The sequence below is a fragment of the Coturnix japonica genome, chromosome 1, assembly GCF_054131305.1.
Source record: "Coturnix japonica strain WE chromosome 1, WE-NBRP24, whole genome shotgun sequence".
Lineage (NCBI taxonomy): Eukaryota > Metazoa > Chordata > Aves > Galliformes > Phasianidae > Coturnix > Coturnix japonica.
The window spans coordinates 84,372,368-84,394,671 of NC_140663.1; the positions used below are offsets into that span (position 1 = coordinate 84,372,368).

At 46.1% G+C, this 22,304-nt stretch overlaps 2 protein-coding genes and 1 long non-coding RNA gene across 4 annotated transcripts in view; 1 reads left to right on the top strand and 2 right to left on the bottom strand.

The window, feature by feature from the left end:
* Nucleotides 1-21,206, top strand: LOC107322032 (T-lymphocyte activation antigen CD80). Its single transcript, XM_015879619.3, has 6 exons — nt 1-380; nt 9,484-9,831; nt 10,798-11,079; nt 12,889-13,014; nt 16,186-16,309; nt 18,690-21,206. Exons 1-5 carry the CDS (start codon nt 296-298, stop codon nt 16,290-16,292), a joined length of 948 nt encoding a protein of 315 aa, XP_015735105.1. The 5' UTR covers nt 1-295; the 3' UTR covers nt 16,293-16,309; nt 18,690-21,206.
* Nucleotides 11,902-12,238, bottom strand: LOC146762565 (uncharacterized). The gene is made up of 2 exons (XR_014938767.1): nt 12,113-12,238; nt 11,902-12,018 (listed from the first exon to the last, which is right to left on the bottom strand). It is a non-coding gene; the product is annotated as an uncharacterized LOC146762565 (long non-coding RNA).
* TIMMDC1 (translocase of inner mitochondrial membrane domain containing 1) overlaps nt 12,384-22,304 on the bottom strand; it is a 16,724-nt gene continuing 6,803 nt past the window's right edge. Inside the window, exon 4 of one of the 2 annotated variants that reach the window (XM_085527114.1) lies at nt 12,384-12,544. In XM_085527114.1, coding sequence (XP_085383240.1) covers nt 12,462-12,544 — 83 coding nt within the window. In that variant the 3' untranslated portion in view covers nt 12,384-12,461. The remainder of the gene's footprint in view (nt 12,545-22,304) is intronic. The other variant, XM_085527106.1, reaches the window with a different exon arrangement.

Below are 22,304 nucleotides of genomic sequence, written 5' to 3' on the forward strand. Positions count from 1 at the left end.
AGCTTATCAGCGCCGGTACCCACGCCCTGCACAGCCTTCCCCCAGTGCCTGGAGAGGAGTGAGAGTCCCACAGCCCTGCAGAGACAGCAAGGAGAGTTTGGCGGTGACCCGTGGCCGAGCGCTGAGCCCCTGCCTCCTTCCCAGCACTGAGGTGGTGGCATCGCTCTCTTGGTGAAGCCCAAGGGGACGAGGAGGGAAACAGACTTGGCAAGGCCTGTGCCGGAGGGTTCTTGAGGAGGAAGCAGGTGGCAGAAGGTCGCGGGTGCTCCGGCTGCTGGCCCAGCACTGCACCAAGATGGGGTGTCTGCCAGTGCCAACCAGCTGGCCTCTGAAGAGATGGCTCGGGCTCGGGCTCATCGTGCTCCATTGCATTACTTTGGGTAAGTGAAGCAACGGCATCGCCTCCCTGTGAAGGAGGCATGCTGGCTTGGTCAGGGCCAGCTTGGGCTCTTTGAGTTCCTCTGTCATGGCTGAGATGGCCAAGGCATTCCTACAGCCTCTCCTAGGCTGACACAGATGCTCCTGGCTGCTGAACTGCTGCTGTTGAGGTGGGAGAATGAAGGATGTTTGTGGCACAAGCCTGCTCCTTGGTGAAGAAATGCTGTGCTCGGCTTGGGGGGACAAGCAAGCTGCTGGCTCCTGGGCTCCTGTGGTTGTGCAAGTTCTGGAGTTTTTTGGGTAGCTGAAAATGAGATTGTGGTGGGGAGACAGAGCAGGGCATGTGTTGTGCTACAGAACGAGGGGTCCCTCAGGCAGCACAGCTCGGTGTTAGAGGACAGTGATAGCTGTTCTCAGTATGGGCCACAACATTCACCAAAGCCCACAGATCACCCAGACCTTAAGGGGCTCTGATTGATTCTTCTGAGATGTGTGAAATGCTAACCCTGTAAGCACACAAAGCTCACTTCTGAGCTGGGATCTGTGCTCACAGGCTGTGCTTAATGGCAATCCTGGTGTTTCATTGCAGATAATGAAACTCTGGAGCAAACCAGGGCTGAACTGGGGCTCTGATTAAAAATCAAGCGCTGCAAAATAAGGAGGTTTTCATGGTGGTGTTGTGAAACTGTGAGATATCTGATACTCTCTGCTGGGTTTTGTTTTGACTTTCAGTCTCAGAATATTAAAACAGAACTCAGAGAATTTAGCAGGGATGAAATTGCAGGGCCGACTGGTGAAAAAGCAGCCTCTGGACCCCTCTGTGAGCTCTCTGTTCTCACATCTTCCCCGTACTCCTTCCCTGGCTTCTGTGCTTGCAAAGCGCACATCAGGCATGGGCATATTTTGCCCATACTGCAATCAGCAAATAATTCATCCTGGGCAGAACTGTTTCTCCATCTGTAATTTAGGAGTTTCTGGGTTTGTGTTATACTATTCACGTAGCAATAAGTGCACGTTAATTCATCAGTCCTGTAGGTTTACTAAAAAGGATGCTGATTCCAAGTCCAAAGACAGGCAATGCTTAGATATACAGCCTGCTGCTAATCATCAGTGCTAGAAATAGAGTTTAGTAATATCAGCAAACTAGCAGTTCTAGTGGTTAGTGTATTGACTGCATTGACTTTGGTCGCCCCGTTGCTGAGAAGAGTTATTTTCTAAACCTGATTGATTACAAAATTGCAGGGTTTGATTTGGCAGTGGGCAAAAAGCTGTTTTGGAAGCATTATGGCAGCTTTCGGGGTGCAATTGTTAGATCCTTCCCATATAATGAGTTTGTGGAATTCCTGGTGTTGGCTGATAAAGACAGCACAGCCGAAGAGCTTTTTTTCTCCCTCTGTATGCATACATACAAACCCTGCCACCTTTCTCTCCCAAAAGTGATATTCCTTCACTGGTGATCCTTAAAACTCCATGGTACGGCATCACACATGAGCTTTATCAAGACTTGCAGGTGATGCCTCCCCCAGGGATGGCAAAGAATGTCTTTTGACCTTCTCATGGCAGAGCAGTGCAGCCCTAGGAGCTGCCATGGCCCTGCCAGTGACTTCCCTGCAGCATTAAGCAGGGCACAAGGGCCAGCAACTTCAGAACTAACCCCACCTGATGGTATACGTATATGTGTATAACTATCTATCTATCATCTATCTATCTATCATCTATCTATCTATCTATCTATCTATCTATCTATCTATCTATCTATCTATCTATCTGTCTGTCAATCCATCCATCTATCTATATGTATATAGACATAGATAGATATACATATAAATCTGTATACCTATCCATCTATCCATATATAAATTGAATTTTCCTGCTCTGAGGTTCACCTGAGGTGACCTGCTGATATATGACTGTAATTTAGAGCTGCTCCTGAAATGTCAGCTGCTGCTGGAGATGCTGATGCACACGAATGCCCTGCTGTCTCAGAGCAGTGGAAAAGCAGCAGAACAGCCTCAATTACAGCCTTGATTACAGCGCAAAGTTATTTATTTATGGTCTATTACTGGTATCCCTGCAGGCTTGTTTTTTGCCTGCCATTGCACCTTCACACCTACCTACTGCCTCCATCTCAGTATGTGGTTGTTATGCTGAGAAAACATCACACAAAGTAGCTCAGAATGACCTGTCCCTGCCCAATGTGCCAAGATGGCAACGGTGCTGATGGCAGGGACCAGTCACCCCACGTCTGCTCCATGGAATATTCCTTTTTGGCTTCCCTGGAATATTTTCAACTACCAGAGACTGTCCAGCTGGTTCTTACCAGTTATGAATTTTTTGGGAAGTTTTGAGGGAAATCCCTACAGCTTTTTAGACTTATTGTAGAGCTGGGGAAGGGAGGGGGGAATATTCACTTTCCTCAGCATGGCAAAGGAATGTTTGCTCACCAGTAACTCACTCTGGAAATCCCCCTCACATCTTATCACAAGTAAGGAGCTCAGAGAGGATCTGGGTTTCAGAGAGTAGTACTGAGGGTAAGGAAGCTTTCTTGGCCTCCCCTGAATATTGACGGGCTGGCAATGAGCACCAGGTGCTTTGTGCCTAATTGCAGTGCCAGCTCCGGCATGGGCTGTGCTGTATTTCTTTTTCTTTTCTTTTTTGATGAGCTCTGGCTCCAGATATGCAGCAAAGTCTTTGGTTTAAAAGCAACAGCAGAAGAACTGAGGAACTTCTGTTTCTGTCCGCCTGTCTGTCCAGAGCAAAACCTGCTGTAAAGCCTGTCTGAAAAAACAGAAACCCAGCTAAGGGCTTCTGTTGTTCTTTATAGACCCCGTTCTGCTATTGCTGGGTTTTTTGAATGAAATAACTCTTTGGGGGGGGTGGAATCGAACAGACAACTAAAATTCTTTCACAGTCAAATCGCACTTCCACACATGCGTGGAGTTTGCGCGGGTCCAACATCCCTTCTAATAACGTTGTGTCCTTTTTCCAATTGGATCAGAATAAATCCGATTAACTCTGCTCATCACTCCGAAGCCAAGAACTTTTTCCTTTTTTTTCTGGAGCACCGATGCATTTATGGGCTGTTCGTGATGTGAATGTCAGACATTCCCGCATTTAAACATGCAAAGTTTGGGGCTGAAATTTTTACACACTGAGGCTGCCCTACACGCCCTCACACCGCTCCAGCTCACCCTGCCTTGAGCTGAGCTGCAGCGTGGTTGGGACAGCATAGGTGACCTGACACAAATCCTGCTCCTGTCCCTTTGCTGGCGCTGGCTCTGGCCCTTTCTGACCATGGGGTGAACTCATCCAGCTCCCAGCCTGCCAGAAAGTCTCATTTTTTCCCCTTGTTTCATGTCAACAAGGCACATTGACCCAGACTCCAAGGAGCCCTGAAGAGAAAGCAATGCAAGCACATGGGGCTAGAAAGGAAGGGAGAGCAAGGTCTCCTTTTTCTGTGTAAGAAGGCTATGAGATTGGGGCAAGTTTGTCATCCAGTTGCAGCTGGAGGCCAGGCTGGAGGAGAACTCCCATACTCAGGGAACTCCTCCTTCCTTTCTAATGTATTTCCTACCTGCATGCCTTCAACATGGTGTTCTTCATGGTGATGTGGCAAGGCAAACACGTTAAAATCACTTAAGCTAGGTGAAAAGATGTCAGCTTTCTTTTTGTGGGTATGTCTGATTGCAACCATTCTGTCCCCTTGGTGGGGCACCGCTCTCAGGAGTCTCAGTAGGTTGTCTGAGAGTATGTAAATCTTTCCCAACACAGAAATGCCACGAGCTTTGCTTCTGCTTTTTCACTGTTATGCTTTTAAAACATCATTAGTCCCAGGGGACTGCCTGGCTGAAAATAAAAGTGCTGAGTGCTGGGTAATGGTGGCACCTCCAGCTACGCTGTACTCTAAAGATGCCCGTGACTTGGTGAGCCCCAAATGATATTGCATGGTATAAGGGGCACCTGCACACCTCTGCTCTGTCTGTGGCAGGGACCCTGAGGTGTAGCCGTACATGTCCAATAGACAGGGTGAACCTGCACAGGTAAATGGTGCTGTGGCTGTGGACTTGTACTTGAGAACAAATGAAAATTAAAATTATTTCTAATTCTGGGCAGGCTTACGTGACAGGGATACTGCTTGCTTTTCCTACTTGCTGGGCACTTTCACCTCCTGTTAGACTCAAGACGGTCTGGCTGCGTGGGAATTGTGTGAGGCAGTGAGGTTGAGTAAGCACTGAAGGAACTGGGGCCTTTGGCAGTGGGGAGACCTCGACTTCCAAAGCTTTGCTGTGAAGACAGCAGTATTTATAGTGGCAGCATAGGAAGAGGCCGTAGAATGATCTGGGGGCATCTCTAGCTGGGGGATAAATACAGAGGAATACAAAGTGCTACAGTCAGTGAGGGACATGGTCTCTGGGGAAAAAAATTAACAAGTTTATTTTTGCCTTCGTGTGCTACAAATCCCCCCACCAAAGGCCTGTCTTACGCAACTGCCACATCCAGTTTCTGCTGGAACCTGGGATTTGTTAGAGTGCTCAGCCAGATGCAGGAATTTGATCTCAAAAGGAACTAAAACATGCAAATCTTCTGCGGGCATCCAGATTCAGTGTTTCCCCTGCCTTTTCCTCTGTCTGGGTCACCCGCTCCTGGTGCTGGGAATGCAGAAGGGGAAGGATTGGGCAGACTTCCCTCTGCGTCTTTCCCCAAGCCAGAAATGTCCTTCCATCCCCACCGCCACCGTCCCTCTCAGTGCACACCAGTAACACATGAGAATGTCCTCCACCCTTTCCTCCCCATGTGGAGGACTCTGCAGGAAAGGGGGAGATATTAAGAACCTACTGAGTCAATGCCATCGTTGCCCAAGTACTTTTGCAGCCCGTCTCCAGTCCCTCATTTAGACGTGACCCGGCTAGTGCCAAGGTTAGACATGTGCCAACTAACTTGCAGTGAGAGGAGTTGCGGTCTTACTCATCTTATAAGCAAAGCAGACTGGACATACCCAGGCGGTGGGCTTGTCCCAGCTGAGGGCCCGCGTGACTCAAAGAGTAGCAGATTTTTATCTCAAGAAGTTCCCAGACAGGGCTGGGGAGATCAGGAACAAAGGCAGAAGGACCGGATGGCTGTCGCGGCCCTGGGGCTGCTCTGAGCCTCTTCACCCCAGCATTTCAGATTCCTCTTCTCCTTCTCAGTCACTAATCACAGATCATGGAAGTTTTTGTGATCGGCACTTTCTTTCTTATTAAAGCCAGGTTTATGACAGAGCAGTGACTCAGTTACAGCGCAACCTCCCATGCCCTTCTGGATGCTTTCATGGCACGGAAGGAGGGTGTGAAATGCCTGTAGATGCAGGAAGGTCTCTGGTTTTCACAGCCTGAACCACATGATTTCAAGGATTCATTCTCTAAGGGCAGTTACTGCTCTGTTAGCAGGAGTGTGGCTGTGAAGATGGAGGCACGGGGAGGTAGGGAGCACAGCTCACACTGCTGTTTCACCACAGAAGCAAGCAAAGCAAAACATTTAGAAAACCTTTTCCAACCCTCTCCCCATCTTGAGCCTGCCATGACATCGCTGTGAACTAGGAATAATCATCTCTCATTGCTGTGGCACACTGACAGTTGTGAGCATGCAGGAGGAAATGAGACTGAATGGAGCCGCAGCCAAATGAAGTGGGAGGCAAGTTTTCTTCAGAACACAAAGGAGTTCTCTGCTCTCCCATCACATCTGGGATGAGTAAATGAACATGACCCGTTAGGAGGTCACTGTGACAGGAGCTAACCAAACACACACAGCAGCTGCTTTGCTTTGTCAGAACAGTGCGAAGCAGCTGGTTTAGCTTATAGCATTTCTTCCAGTATTCACGTGTTGCACAGGACACTTGCTGTAGTAATCTTTGAAAGATTCAGATCCCTCATCGGCAAAATGACCTGGGGTAAAAAAAGACCAATGGGGACTGTTCAGCCCCTTAAAGGTTTAGTTTTTTGAAATTTCTGAACGTTTATGCTAATATAAATGCCTGATAGTTTTTCTAAGCTCACCTTTCTGTTCCAATTAGCCCCGCTTTGGGGGCAACTGCAGCACAGTGGTTGGAATGGAGCATGTTTCTCTGTCTGGGGAAAAGGGTCAGCATCAGCCACACGCTGCAGCATATCAGCGAGGGAGCAACACCAGCACACAGTGAGGGAGAGCTTCACCAAGGGCAGGAGAGGGGCTTCTTTTTTGCTCTAGAAAAGTCATTAAAAATTCTTTCCATGGTGGATGCCTCCCCTACAGCCTGGCTATGGAGAGCATTAAACACAGAAATGGGACAGAACTGAGTTTTCATTTTTGCTTTGCAGTTCACCTTTAAAGTGAAAGGGGACTTTTGTGGGGCTGAATGACTCTTATTGGACTTTGATTCCTTCAGGCCCTCAGTGCTCAGGTTGCAGTTTCAAGGCTGCATAGTACCTTGTAAGGGTAGATGTGACATCATCAGGAGTTTCCAGCCCTTGTATATGTACTGCCGTGGAGGTTTTTGTTCTCCTTTTGGTGGCAAAGGAGACTCTTAGGGGCAAGGCACAGAGAACCTCATGCAACTCATGATGTGCCGTCACACTGACATTTTCTGTACGCCTACTCTTCCCCTGTTGCTGCAAAAGGAAATAGAAAATAAATACATAATCAACTGCGCTGTCATTTTCAGGATCCACGATCCCAAAGTTTCGCTGGCTGCCCTTGGCGGTCTTGCCAGCACAAGAGCTGAACCACATGAAAAAGCAAAGATGTGGTCAAGGAAAAACACAAGCAGACCCACATGCAATACATGCAGGCACACAGTGGGAGGGACTTCAAGAATCACAGCCAGAATGGGTCACTTGGAAGGCAAATGGAAAGAAGTGCTTTCTCACACAGTGTGAAATCAAACCAGGCAGCTCACTGCTATGGGATGCTATGGAAGCCAAAGATACGTGTGCGTTCCCAAAGGGGCAGGGGCTGCTCACAAAAGATAGCTACAGCAGTAATGACTAAGCTGCTGGTGTCAAGAAGTCTATCAATTTGTGACTGATAAAGGCTGGCTGGGTGTGTCCCACCTTGGTCTGCGCAAGAATGGCTTTTTCTACCATTTTCTGCCAGTGACTGGCTGCCACAGGCCAGTGGGCTGAGTGGGCTGTCACAGGTCAGTGAGCAGACGCAGATCAGTGGGCTGAAACAGGTCAGTGGGATGAGTGGGCTCCTGATCTGTCCCTGCCTGGTGGCTCTGGTCCACGTTCATCATAAGAGGAAGTATGAGTAGTGGGGAAAATTGTGTTGGCATCTATCAGACCTTTCCCTCTGGAAGATCAGTGAGGTGGCTGAGTGAGGAGGGGGGAAGCAGCACAATGAGAATCTGTTTATTTACCTTCACCTTCAACCTTTTGTAATGGGTATTAAGACATTTTATTCCATTTCCTACAGGTCTGATGTAAAGCATGCAGGCAGGACAGGGTGAAAGCTCATTTCTGGTTCTGGTCTTGGGACTGCTAAACATCAGCATGCAACCCACAATACTAGCTGTAGTGAAAACACTAAGTCACAGCTTGAAACAGTGATTGAGCACCTGTTGGGAAGGCAGGGCCTACCCAGGGGAGCTCAGCTGCATGTAATGCAGCTGAATGACTGAAAGGAGTGGAGCCAGGATCCACCTCTGCCCAGACCTCATTTAAGGGTTGGTAAGGGGAGGTGAGCATTTTTTAACTGGAGATCCCTGCCTACCTGAGGACTTCCAAGAATAAGCAGCTTTTTTTTCATTGTTTTTTTGTGTTTGCTGCTGCATTTGATCTTATCCTCCCTTGCTACAACCTAGAACCACTCCACTATTGTTGCGCTTTCCATTGTGTTGTAGTGTTACACTACCCAAAATTAAGATGTACTGGGCTGCTGCCTGTCTCCCTCTGGCACCTGGAGGCATTCAGAGCATCTCATCAGGCCCACCAGGCACAGGTCAGCATGCCATATTGCTACTGGTTGTTTGTGGGCATCCCTGGGATCTGAGAGTTATCTCTGACTCTTGGAGGTAAGTGCCAACAGCATGAGGCCAAGGCAAGCAGGGCAAATGTAAAACAACCCGATCTTCTGAACTGGGGTGTGCAGAGGATGAGCATCATCCCTGAAGCTGCACAGACTCAGGAAAAAGCAGACACATACAGTGCTGTAATGGCAGAAGTTCCTGGCTGAGCTGCCCCCTTGTACTTATGGTCCTGGTGCTGGTGAGCACCCAGCCACTGAAGAGGAAGGGAAGTGGGAAAGCAGTAATGCAAAATGGAGGATTATGGCTAAGCAGGTCAAAGGTGTCATAACTTCCCCCTTGCAAGGGTGCCAGATTGTTGTCATAAGCATGCGCCTGTGTGCTGAGATATGGCACTGACACAGGCGTGGATGTTTTGGGAATGTCTGTGCTGGTTTGCATGTAATTCAAAAGGGGACCAAAGGGAGCCCACAGGCCTTCAAAAATGAGAGTTTGCTTTTAGCTAGGTTATGCAAACTTGGTCATTTCTTAATGCTGTGCTAATATGGTGATGAAAATGTGTCTCCTTCTGCTATTTATTACTGTAGGGCTGTTTCTGGGATCTTAAAAAGGCTGCTTTTCTGGTTATTGTTTTTTGTTACAAAAATAAATTAATGAAAACACAAATCAAAGCCCACAGTTTATTTATCTACTGTGGTCCTGTCTGGAAGCAGGGAATGTGAGAGAGTCAGGACATGGGCTCGCTAAACACTGAGCACAGGAGATAGCAGACAGGCGATGTGTTTGGGTTTTTCTATCCCTGCTCATGGCTATCATGGCAGTTCTTTATTCTGGGATGTGGATTTCAAGGTGCCACCACAATTTCTGTCCAGGCAGGCAAGTCTCTTGCCTTTGCTTTTGGTAATTCACACCAAAATAGCTGTGTGCCCTAAGTCTTAATAAGGACTGGAGCATCACATGAAAAGCATTTCCAAGGCAGTCCTCCCCTCAGCGCAGAGCTGAAGGTGTAAACTGCTCAGTAGGTGGAGGGCTGAGGTACATTAGGGTGCAGATGGAGCTGAAATAGGTGAGCATTATGCAGCAGGCCTGCACCACTGTCTTAGTGCCTTTTGTTTGCTCCTCAACAGGCTGTGCACAGGAGAAGAAAGTGGTCAAAAGTAAAGTAGGAGAAGAAGTCAGCTTGCCTTGTTGTTACAAAATTCCCAGCTCAGAGAGCCTGCAAAACTACCGTGTGTATTGGCAGATGAACATCACAGATGTGGTGCTGGCCTACTCAGGAGGAAAAAAGATTGATGAGCATCTACGCTATGTCAACCGGACAAAGTTGGACTTTGAGAACCTCACCCTGTGGATCTCTGGTGTGGAAATCTTGGACAGTGGCACTTACCAGTGTGTTGTTCAGAGTCTCCAGTCTTCACCGGACAAACCTGGATCTCACTTCTTGTGTGTAGAGCTCGTGACCCTCTTTGTTACTGGTAGGTGGGTTGCCTCCCCACATGTGAGGCTTTCTAGTGCCAACCACTAGGGAGAAGGGACATTCCTTGAAGCTTTCAGCATAGTGTAGCAATGTTCACCATGACGCCTCAAATAGAGCCAGAGTGTGTGTTAAGCCTCCCATAAGGTTCCTCTGTGCCACAGCAGCACTTCCTGGGGGCTGGGCTGCACGTGGACTGCACAGCAGCTCCACAACCCGAGGCTGAGCTCAGCTGGAGAACTGAGGCTTTTTACCTCAAAGAAACTACTCAAGTTCCTCATCCAAGTTGCTCAAAATGAATCTGAATCTTTTCTTGGAGGCTACAAAAAGTTCCATTGACATGATTTTCCATTTGCACCACTGTTTTTGTGGCGGTTGGTTTCAGCCAAAAGCAGAGATACTGATAAGGTACATACATATTTATATACACATTTGAATACCTTTAGCAGCAGAGAGTTCCAGAAATCCTCCAAACAAGTTGTTGAAGGAGCATTCTCCCACACTGAATGAAATTCCTCAGCAAAAATAATCCCAAGCTCCTGACATCTGGCCACTGCTTGCTGACATGAGTGAATGAATGATGGACATCTGTGCAAGGAGTTACATTCAGTTATCTTTATGGGAGTCAAGAAGAAAATAGGGAACTGAACTGTCAGAAACTTCTCCAGCTGTGGAGAGGAGTATCACTGGGAGCTGAGAAGTTAACCACATGAAAAATGCACAACAACAAATCTCTTCCCCACCACAAATACTCCAATTCCTTGCCTTCAGAAACCACTTTTCTGTTTTATCGGGAATAGACTATAGTCAACCATCTGTAGTCTATAGAATAAGATGCCAGGGCTGGAGGGAGAATGCTAAGACATAAGAAAGGCCAAACAGATTATGATAGAGGAGGGATGTCCCACAGGGGACTCTTTGCTTTGACCGTGAGTTTCTAAATGTTTCCTAATCTTTCTTTCTTCAGCTGACTTCAGCAAGCCGAGCATAGAGAGAGAAGTAACCGCTAGTTCATGTGAATCAACAGAAATGGTGGTAAGATGTTCTTCTCATGGAGGCTTCCCCAAGCCCAAAATCTATGGAGTCCTCAACAACGTGTCTGTGGTGCTGAATACCACCTGGGAGTCTGAGTCGAGCCTCAGCCCATACAACGTCACTGGCACACTGTGGCTCAACGTGACCAAAGATCTCAACTTCACTTGCTTCGCTGAATATGATGGCTTTCTCAGGTCCACCAGTTTGCTTCTAGGTAAGTTTTTATACAATGTAGGTTGCTCCAAAAATAACAGCTTGGTGGTATTATTTTGTGTGGAAACCACAACAGGTACAAAGAGCACGATAACACTAATTGATAGCTGAGAATTTGCTCTACAAAACACCATTTTTCAGCATAGTCACGACTATTAGCTATGCGTTGTTAACAGTGATGAACAAGAACCTGAGTGCCATGCTCATAAAAATCTGCACCAGTGGATGTCACTCTCTGTTTCACAGCTGCTGTGACCAGCTTGATTGCTGAAATGCACCACCCGCTGCCTCTTTGTGTTTGTATACAGTTTAGTCTCCAGAATCATTCAGCAAGCATTAACTTTCATCTATGGCTGCAACTTTTTCTACAAGGATTCCCTCTATGGGGAATCACAGCTGGGCTGGTAGGGCAGCTGGATCCTGCTGTGATCAGGTGGTGTCAGCACCAGCAGCTCTCACAGGCTGGGGCTGCCACCACTCAGTGTTTCTCTGTACCAGCATGGTCTCACTGCCAGTAGCGTGACACAGACCTGGTATTTGAATGGAGGGACTTGAGTAATGTGTGTGATTCAAAGGCTGCAATTACTAAGACTTTTCTCATTTCATAAGCGTGTTTGTTCCTGCTTCAGTAACGGGAAAAGTTAGCTGGGGGTCTGGACAAAATACTGCTTTCATACACATTTAATATAGAGTTAACTCGAACAGATAAAATTCCATCGCTGTTTGGCTTAGAAGTGATAATGTAATAGCTAAGTCTGTCCCTTGAAAAGCTTGAGGGACAAGTGGAAACAGCATGAGGCAAGGCAGCACACTGCAGTCTACGTGTTTTGCAGCAGAAAGGGATTTTTATATATTTATTTATTTATATTATATATTTATCAGTCTTCTATCAAAGGGGCTTGTGAGGAGATGTGCCACTCAGCTTCAGGACTAATGGAGACTGACAAACAAAAAAGTAATAGTAACATACTGTTGTCACACGTTATCAAAGAAGGGTGCAATTAACAATGAGGACACAGTCACAAAGCCCTCACCTTTTGGCTTTTTAGAAGTGCAACCACTCCTGCTTCAGCACAATGAAAATAGTCCTCCAAACAAGTCTTTCATGCATGTGTACTTCTGGACAGATCACAACTTCTGGTAGACACAGGAGGCAAACTCTGCAGTGGGGGACACGTGAGGTCAGATTGTACAGCAGGTCAAAGTAGCATCTCAGAAGCTGGATGATGCTTAGTTGTGCAACGTGTAGATGGTGAAAATCTGAAGACCTACGAACAGATACCCAGTGCAGCCTTTCTTTTAAATTAGGGTTGTCCTGTACTGTATGCATGGTCTGTTATCTACTCATATTTACAAGTGGTAGAATAGCCATCCTCAGTGATGCTAAGCCAAAAGATACAGTCCCGCTGATGCTGAACTGTCTCCTAAGATCCTTTTCCTTCCATGTTGAGAATGACACCTCCAGTCTATTAAATACATAGAATCATAGAGTTACCAAGGTTAACCAAGACTAACTAGTTGCTTTAAGTACTTATAGGCCTGTCTCGCTCCCATTCTGGACAGAGATCCAGTGTTTTGGATTCTGTGGATGTGACAAAAATTTCAGTATACAGCACACGTAGGGGAAATGAAGGGCTCCTATAGATTAGGTTTCAGCATTGTCTGTTTGCTTACTGAATAGGTGTATTTTCAGGCTGAATATCCCAGTTAGAATTTGGCCTAAAACACCATAATTGACATACTTGCTATTGCGTGAAAATGACAAAATGTTGCTGGGCCCTATACTTATGCTTTGTTTCTTCTGTCTCAGCAAAAGCAAATGACTGCATTGTCTCCTCTGCACTTCCATCCTATAATGTCATTACTGCTTCAAGTATCATCATTATCACCTTCCTACTGGCTGTCATCCTAGCAGCGAAATACCTTCCAAGGCACGGTAAGTACAGCTCCTTTTTCCAGTACTAGTTACTTACTGCTTATAAAATATATAAAAAGCTATGGAAAATATACATTTATAGAAACTATACTGATACACTGAGTATTTTTTGTACCTTCTTCTCCTTTGAGCACTTTTAGAAAAACCCCAGTCATCAGGATATATGTATTTGTCTTCTTTATTGGTTCCAAAAGAGCAGAGGTGAGGTGCCCTGTCCCACGCTACGAAGACTTCAGTAATTCAGACGTGTCCACAAGTTTTGTGATTGCAACAAGAACCTCAGGCACCTCAGGTTAGGTGGCAAGTCACTAGATCTCATCAGGTAGCAGCTCCTCCTAGTCCTGCATTTTGGTCACAACAACCCCAGGCAACCCTACAGGCATGGGAAGGAGTGACTGGAAAGCTGCCTGATGGAAAGTGACCTTGGTGTACTGGTGGATAGTCGGCTGAATATAAGCCAGCAGTGTGGCCAATGGCATCCTGGCTTGTACCAGGAATGGTGTGGTGAGCAGGACAAGGGAAGTCATCCTGCCCCTGTACTCGGTATTGGTGAGGCCTCACCTCGAGTACTGTGTTCAGTTTTGTGCACCTCAGTACAAAAAGGACATGGAGGTACTGGAACAGATCTAAAGAAGGGCAACAAGGCTGGTGAAGGGCTTGGAGAATATGCCCTGTGAGGAGAGACTGAAGGAACTGGGGCTGTTTAGTCTGGGGAAAAGGAGGCTGAGGGGGGACCTTATTGCTCTCTTCCAATACCTGAAAGGTGTTTACAACGCGAGCGGGGTTGGTCTCTTCTCAGTGGTGACAGGAAGGGTGGAAGTGTCCTCAGGTTGCTCCAGGGTAAGTTTAGGTTGGATAACAGGAAAAATTTCTTCACAGAAGGGGCTGTTAAGCACTGGAATAGGCTCCCCAGGGAGGTGGTTGAGTCACCATCCCTGGATGCGTTTAAAAACTGTTTGGATGTGGTGCTCAGGGACATGATATAGCAGAGGGTTGTTAGAGTTAGGGTAATATGGTTTGGTTGTGGTTGGACTTGATGATCTTTAAGGTCTTTTCCAACCTGAGTGATTCTATAATTCTATGTCTAAGATGGCCAACCAGAAAGCCCCTGAAGATGTGGGCATCTAAATCTAATGGATTCACAAAGGTTGGTAGGCATCCATCCAGTACTGAAAATCAACAGCAATACATATCCTCTCTGCACCCCATTAGTAGCTTGGAAAAGCAGCCCTACAGAAAGACAACAGGCCTTGCAATGTGTTATAAATATCACCCAGTCGAGGTCTGTCAGGTCACTGGAGAGGTGAAGGCTGAAGACAAACTGAGAGTGCTCTGTGTTCAGCACACTTAAACCAAAAGCCACCAGGCTGAGTGTTTTAGCTCATCATGGTCACAGTGGTATCCCCCACTGGAAACAGGTTCATTTGTTAGGCAGCAGGGACTTGGCTCACTCAAGAACACTTATGAGTTCATCATCTTCACATCTCTTGTTAGCAATATTTCAATTCCAAGCAAGGTCACTTGCAAGTTAGAGTATGAAGGTGGCATTACTGTGTTTCTTCCCCTCCTGTGACCATTGCACCAGGCTAGGCTGATTACCCCTCTGTGCTTTATCACCAAGAAAGGAAGCACCTGGGGAAGGCAGTGACCCTTAGCAACACCTGTGCAAGCCCTCATTTTCCACTCATGTCCCTCTGTGACACCAGTGCTGGCTCTTCCCTGTTGTGCCTTGGAGTTGTGTCAATGGGAGAGCAGTAATCTTGTTAGAAAACATGAAGGTCACAACCAAGCAGCCTGTGCCGAGCTTCTAATTATGGGAAAAAGACAAGTGGAATTCAAAGATCTTTCTCTAAACAAATACAGGCATGAAAATTTAAAGGTTCCCTACCATTAAAGGAGTAAGATTCTGGAGTATTCTGAGATACCTTTTTTACTAGTGCAAGATTGCTTTTTAGATGTAAAAAGCATACCGGTGTGGTGGAATGGGATCACCTGCAACAGCAATGGGCTTAGCTGTGTAAAATGGAACTTCCCTTTTAGTCCCATTTTCCTAATATGCACACAGAGTGGATCTGCTGAGTCAGGTGGTGCTGCTTTGTACAGCCACTTACAGACTGGGTGTAAGCTGTAAGGGACCAAAGCTGGCATTTCAAACCAACTTCCCAGTTTGTATGCTTTGGTGCTCCTGTGCATTACCACCTGTCTGGGAAGGGAAATGTCTGTCCTGCATGTGATTCCTACTGGCATTGCTGCAGATCACCAGTCAAGAGATATTGTGGGAGCCCACAATACGTCTGAGAGTATTTCTGTTGCTATTGCGTAGGAAAAGCAGGACCAAGAGCTTCCTTGAAGCTCAGTCATTTCTGAGCTCAAAAAGCCATGCTTCAAGTAGCTGAAGTGTGGGAGGGAATAGAAAAGATAGAGCAAAACGGAAATAAGGGTTCTCAGATGTGTGATTGTTGCGGTGACCAAAACATGTAGGTGCTTTGTTGAGGTTCACAGTCTCTAATTTGAGGAGCTCGCAGTCTAACCAGCTTGTCTTTGTAGTAATTTCATAGTGAAAACTCTCTGAATATATTTTTAAATCTTTCCAACTAATTTAACCAAGAACACAGCGCTTGATATTCCATGCAATTACAATTTACTGCAGTAAGACAGGGATCCAGCTTGTATAATGAAAACAAAAGCCAGTCTTAGTTGCTGAGACACAAACATTTCTCAAAGACCTCAGAGGGTTGCTTTGGTTCCTTATGATAATGCTGCTGTTCTCTCACTCTGTTGGTAAGTTGCATGGAGTGACGTATCACTTTTACCATTATTTCCCTGCTGACCTTATCTCAGCATGTGGTTGGTAGCTTGTTGTTGTGTCAGGCTGGAGTTCTAACTCCCTGCTAACAGTACAGTTTTATCCACAACACTACACAGATAACATCTATATAAGATGGACCAGGTCAGACTATGGCTACAGGCTAGTCATGGTCAGATATAGGCGACAGGGATGAGTCCAACCAAGGGAAAACAGAAGTAACTAAAAGACCTTTTTCTTTACTGTCTGAGATTTTCTTCTCCCTACTCTTCTCACTTTCAGTTATACTTTACTTTGTTGTAGAAGGCATTTGGATCAAGCATTTTCAGATATTCCAAGTACTAATGAGGGATCTTCTCTTTCAGCCTGTTCCCACTGTTCTAAGAATCAAGCTTCAGCAGGAGAAGATGCGAAAGAAATTATGAGCACACCCCACAGCTGTAAAGTGACATGCGAAATGTCAACTCTATGACCAGATCACCTTGGCAGGTACTTTACTGCATTGCTCCTCTCTTGGCAAAATAGCCTCTCAGCTCAGATTCTAGCGCAATACTAGCTTGCAAAACCAGGCATGGCTTTTGATAGGAGTATGCACTATCCCTTAGCATAGAAGCAGTAGGGCTCTCCTGCCAACTATAGTGGAAATACTGAGTCACAGCTTGAAGCAGTGACTGAGCACCTGGTGGGAAGGCAGGGCCAACCCAGGGGAACTCAGGTGCAAGCAGTGCGCCTGAGTGACTGGAAGGGGTGGAGCCAGGATCCATTCCTTCCCAGACTTCATTTAAGGTTGTAAGAGGTGAGGGCATCTCCTCTGGAGGTCCTTGCCTGCATGAGGCCTTCCAAAGGTAAGCAGACTTTTTTTCCTTTGTTTATGTATCCATTGCTGTTGCCCAGAGCATATCCTCACTCACTGCAGTTTAGGACTTTACTATTCTGCTATCATTGCTGTGCTTTTCATCACGTTATAGTGTTACACCAATTCAGGCCGATGATATTTCCCAGACATGAGATGAAGCTAGTATTGCTTGTGGGGCATTGCTTTCTTAAGGTTATTTCAAATTTCTAGAAATTAATCTAGTGAAAAATGTTACAGGACCTAATCTCCCAGGTTTCTATGGCCTTTTATCCCTTGGATGGAGGGACCCTGCATGGATGGTACACAAGTTTTTATGGCATTTACTTCTGTACTTAAGTCATTTCTATTGAGTGGATGGGAGTGAAGTGAATGAAGAGAAAGGAAATGAATGTTTGACTGATTTGTTAGTGTCTCCTCTGAAATTGTATAAGGACACAGGCTGATATCTGAAGGGTGGGCTGTAGCAAGGTCATCTATCTACTGGGATTTGCAGAAACATGCCCTGCCACTGGGAGAGCCCCACATTTTACAGGCCTCCCAGCTAAGAACTGGGCACTCTTTTGGTTTCTGTCCTACTGGACTCATTTGCAAGTAGTTCATCACCTGCTAGTCTCACATGCGGCCTCATCCCCTAGAGGTTGCTTCTGACTAATGGCCTGCAAGCTATGTGCCTTATCTAATGCATAAACATGGGAGCATCAGCAATCAGATAAATTAAGGATTAACCCTGTAGTGGTGAAGGAGAAGTGAACCAAAGGGTAACGACTCTGGCTTTCCCAACAAGATTACCAATACCAGCCCATTTCTTGAGCTGTCTCCATTCCCTTCAGCACTCAGAGGAATGGGTAGAAGGAAAAATGGGTAGAAGGCCCGTAGCATCGTTGCACCCAGGTTTTGCTGCCTGTTATGCTGACTGACTTTGGAACTTAAAAGGACTTACTTTTGATATGAGGTGTTGTGAATGGTGTAGCAACGGCTGGGGAAGACCCTGGCTTGCCAAAGGTTTGTGACTTTGAAGCATCGTATGCATTTTAGCTTGAAAGCTGGAATGTTCATAGCTGCGTCCTCCAAAGCTGTTTTCCAAGTCAAGAGACTTAAGGAAAGATTACCAGCAAACAGTTGCTTCTTGTCTTATTATCCAGGCGTCTGTATTTTCCTGGTCTCACCAGGGGATGCTGAGTTGTTAGCGTGATAGCACAAAATAAGTTACATAGTCCTAAAAGTCATGACATTTTTTCAAGCTGTGTTGCAGTAATCTGAAGGCTTAGAATTTTTGAGGCGGAAAGAAGGGGAAACTATCATTCAAGCTACTTTTCTCATTTCCAAACTTGACCACCCACTCATATTTTCCTCTGGGGAAGGCCCTATCTGGAACAGATACTAAAACCTTGGTTAGCATGAATTCTGGGGGCTTTTGTGTGTACTGTTCACTGGTGGGAGTTCACCTACTGGATTCATCCATTCTGCCACATTCCTCTTTTTTTTCTTAATTAAAGATTTCCAGGCTTTTTTTTGTGGGGGGGGAGGGAAGGGGGGTGGTGGTGTGTGGTGGGGAAGCCGCTGGCATTTCCAAACTCCACTGCCTGGAATAGCTGCTGTATGTGGATAGGGCTAGAAGCTGTACATTAGGACAATGTATTGCTTGCTTAGTGGCAGCCTGTGATCTTGCTACTTCATGATGCGCTGAGCCATGTCCTTTTGCTGCTTAATTAAGACAGTACATTCATTAGTCATCCTCTCATCACAGGGGGATGGCACTTGTGTATGGTCCAAAGGTTTTCACACCAAGCAAGTGCTGAGCCAGTAGCTCACTGCAGTGCATGCCTTGAACTACTTCAGCACAGCCTTTTTTTTTTTTTACCATAACAGGAGCCCTCTTGTGGACTATAGCTGGTGATCCATGTTTGTCTCGGATCTGCCACACTCTGACTTAGATTTAGAATTAAGAAGGGGGGGGGGAAAATCAGTTTTATATATATATATATATAATTTTTTTTTCTCTGTCTCCCTCAGGTTTCCTATCCTGTGTATTCTGCACTGCAGTCCCCACCGTTCTCTACAGCAATGCTTATTGCGTTGACCCTTAGGCTCTCTGAAAGGGGATGAGAGCAGTAGAAAAGTCTTCTTGAGAAGACACAGAAGCTACGAGTTGGTCTTGTTACAAAGGGTTCACTGGAATTCCAACTGGGAGGACCCACTGTGTTCCTACAACGGGTTAGAAGAACATCTTCAGTGCTGTGATCCTCCAGCATGCCAGCTCTAGAGCTCGGGATACTCTGATGCTGCCTCTAAGGAAATCAGGGGCCCTGCAAAGCCCTGGCAGGTAGCCCATGTGCACCCACCTCTCTAGCAACGCACAACTGGCCTCAGACCCCAACATGCCATGTCTGGCCAGGCCATGCCTCCATGCTGCAACTCAAAGCAGACAAAACTACTTTTACATTCAGCCTTGCACTGGTACCTGCTGGTGCTGTTCAGTGTGGGCCAAGATCAGGCTCAGACTTGATGGTTACAGATATGTGATATCTCTTCTCCCCTAAAGAGGCAGTAACGCACACACTTAAGGAAAAAGCACCTCACGGTGGATATGATACACACCTCCTGCTTGTTTTCACTGAGACGTTGTAGGGAACAATACATATTGACAGTGTACCCAGCAGCAAATACTGCTTACGTACAGCAGTGGCAGAAGTTCTCATAACCTTTCTCTCCTGAAAGGATGGCTTTGCCAACCCAGGTACCCAGATACAACTCCTCCATCACACCGCTCAGACACGGGGCATACCTCATACAGACCATCCCACTAATTGTGGTGGTGCTTGTGAGTACTTGGGTGCGCACACATGCACATGTACACAAGCTTTATGTGCATTTCTTCCTACTCATACTTCTCATACTCCCCGTATAAATTTCTGTAACAAAGAGCAGATAACATATGTGTACCAACAGTAATGAAATTTAAGTCAGGGCCCTTGCTTCCTAAATCTGCTTTTGTTTGTACATTTGCCTAGGAATACTTGTTAGAGTAGGTTCTCCATTTCTGGGGGGAGCTCTCATGGTGGGATTTACTTTGCTTTGAATGCTGCTGCCTTCTGTCAGCATTCTCTCTTCTCAGCCAGGATGCTAGCACTGGATAGGACTCATCTGACTTAAGAGATATTATTGCCTACTGTGTAGGAAAACATGGTTTCTCATTTTGAGGGGAAAAGAGTGGAAAGAAATCCCAAGCACCACCAAGTTTCCTAAGCAACTGCACATGCAGACTTAACCCTGCCCTGAATACAGTGGGCTTGTTTTGTTTTTCCCTTTTGTTCAGTCCTGCTGCAAGCTGTACCCATTACCTTATTGCTTCATCCACGTACACAGTTAGCAGGGTAGGCTGAAGTCTGAAAGCATCACGCCACCATCTTTGTGGGGTATTTTGTTTCTTGAGCTGTTTATCTTACTAGGACACAACACACAAATGTTCATTTCACATTTTTCTAGTAGGTAGGTACTGGGAGGAAAAATGCCAGAGGGAATAGGTGCGCTAAAAGCAGTTTACAGAGCACTGAGCAATGAGAGTCTAAGGGATCAGAGCAAGTCACTAGTGACAAATAAGACACTGCTCTCTTTCTTCTTCTGTAGAATCCTGCTGCACCATCAGCATTTCTCTCACTGTCCCTTTCTATGAGACAATGGGAACTTTAGAGCATTTCTACTCAGGGGTCAAAAACGGAGAAAAGGAGACAAGCTTGCCACAAAGCCCCACGTGGGTGATAAGGAGCCAAAGTTATCTGCACATGTGCATCCTGGTTGCAAGTGGGACAGAGGTGGCACAGGGAGCAGTGCTACTAAAAGGCAACTTGACCCTGTCACAGGAAGGGCTGCCAGTGAAATGCAGTCTTACAGCACTCTCATTCACATTTCCTTTTCCTTCAGTCTATGTGTGCTCTTTCTAGAACTACCAGCTTCTTGCAGACTGAACACCCTCTTTTTCACTTTAATCATTTTCCACATTTTCACCTTGCCAACCACACTGCAGCTCTGACAGCTGGACCTGAACAGAGGCTTCCCTCTGAATACCCCCCATGCTCTACTTCTGCTCCTGACCGATGACTGATTGCACAGCACTCTGCAGAAGGGTTTGTCTTTTGCACAGTGCCAAGCCTTTCTGTATCACACCAGACTCCCACAACAGTTTAAGTAACTCCTTAAAAAGGAAACCAAAACCTCCACTGACAAATACACCTGGCATCAGTTTGCTTTAATACTCAACAGGCAAGTTGTCTGGTATATTTTCTTTCTTAAGCACTTATATTATGAATTGTGTTTTCTATTGCTTTGTGCTGTATTCAGTGAATTGCACACAAATGGTTTCCATGAGACCTTTTCAGCTTAATATCTGGGTCTTTCTACCAGGTGAGCTGCTGTTTATCGTATTTTGTATATGACACGTGCTGGGGTTTCTCCTTTAATTGTATTAAAATTTATATTGTACGGTCCGTTTAGTTTCCTTGGAAATAAAAGATGTCTTGGGCGTGCTGGGAAGTACAGGAATGAAGAACTAAGTTCAGCCTGAAACAGAGTAAAAAATGGCTGCGAATCTTGAGTTGAATGTAGATGGAAGTCTGCACCCTTGCTAAGGTGCTACATAAGGGCATCAAGCGCTCCTTCCTTCCTTCCATGGAGAAGAAAAAGAACACAGATCAGCATTATCTTAGCTCTGCCTACTCTCCCAATGAGCAGCATCCCCTGCATCAGTGGTCACAGACACAAGAAAACTAGTGTTCTTCCAACATCACATCAAATACCCATTGAAAGAGGCAGAGAGAAGAGCTGAGCAATGTCACAGCTAAGTGTCATGCACACACAAGCACACACAAAAAACATAACACATTCCTGTATAACTGTAGTGCAAAAATGCGATGTGGAAAGGCCTTCTGTCTTCCGAAGGGGCAGAGGTTAATCACAGCACTGCCACCGGTGTACACTGTTTAAACATGGAAGGGAGAGCGAGCTACCCATAGCTCTTCACTTCACACAGGGGGAAATCAAAGCTGAGTGATGAAAACCCTGAAATACATTCCTTCCATAGACAGACGAACTACACTGAGGTGCTTGAAAAATAAAACGTTCATTTCCGAAGTTATAAAACACAACACCTTCTTGGAAGCAAGCTGTGCCAAAAAATTTGCTTTGGGTGGGTGGAATATGCTCTGTGCAATGAGCTGCTCATATTTCATTCAAAGCTAATTAGCCATAGCAGAGGAAAGCACTCACGCAGAATAGACTGCCTACCCTTTTCCTATGGGACCTTAACCCCCTGCCTGATTCTTTTTAATAAGACAAAAACCCCAGTGAAGAAAAGGGGCCATAAGTCTGACCTGCTCTGAGGGAAATGGCAACAGGCCACCACCTACCCTCAGGTACAGGCCATTATTAGATTATCCTCAGCCCTACTACAACTTAACGGTTCACCTCTGCTAGAAAATAATCATTGGAGGTTCCTGTTACTGCCTGGGGAGAAGTCTGACACTGCCACCAGACTTCATTGCTTCCTGGGGGGATCCTGGATAGAACTCTTCTCACGGGACACCGCTCAAGTATGTTTCCCTAATGCAAGCACCGTACAAGTTAAGCATAAAG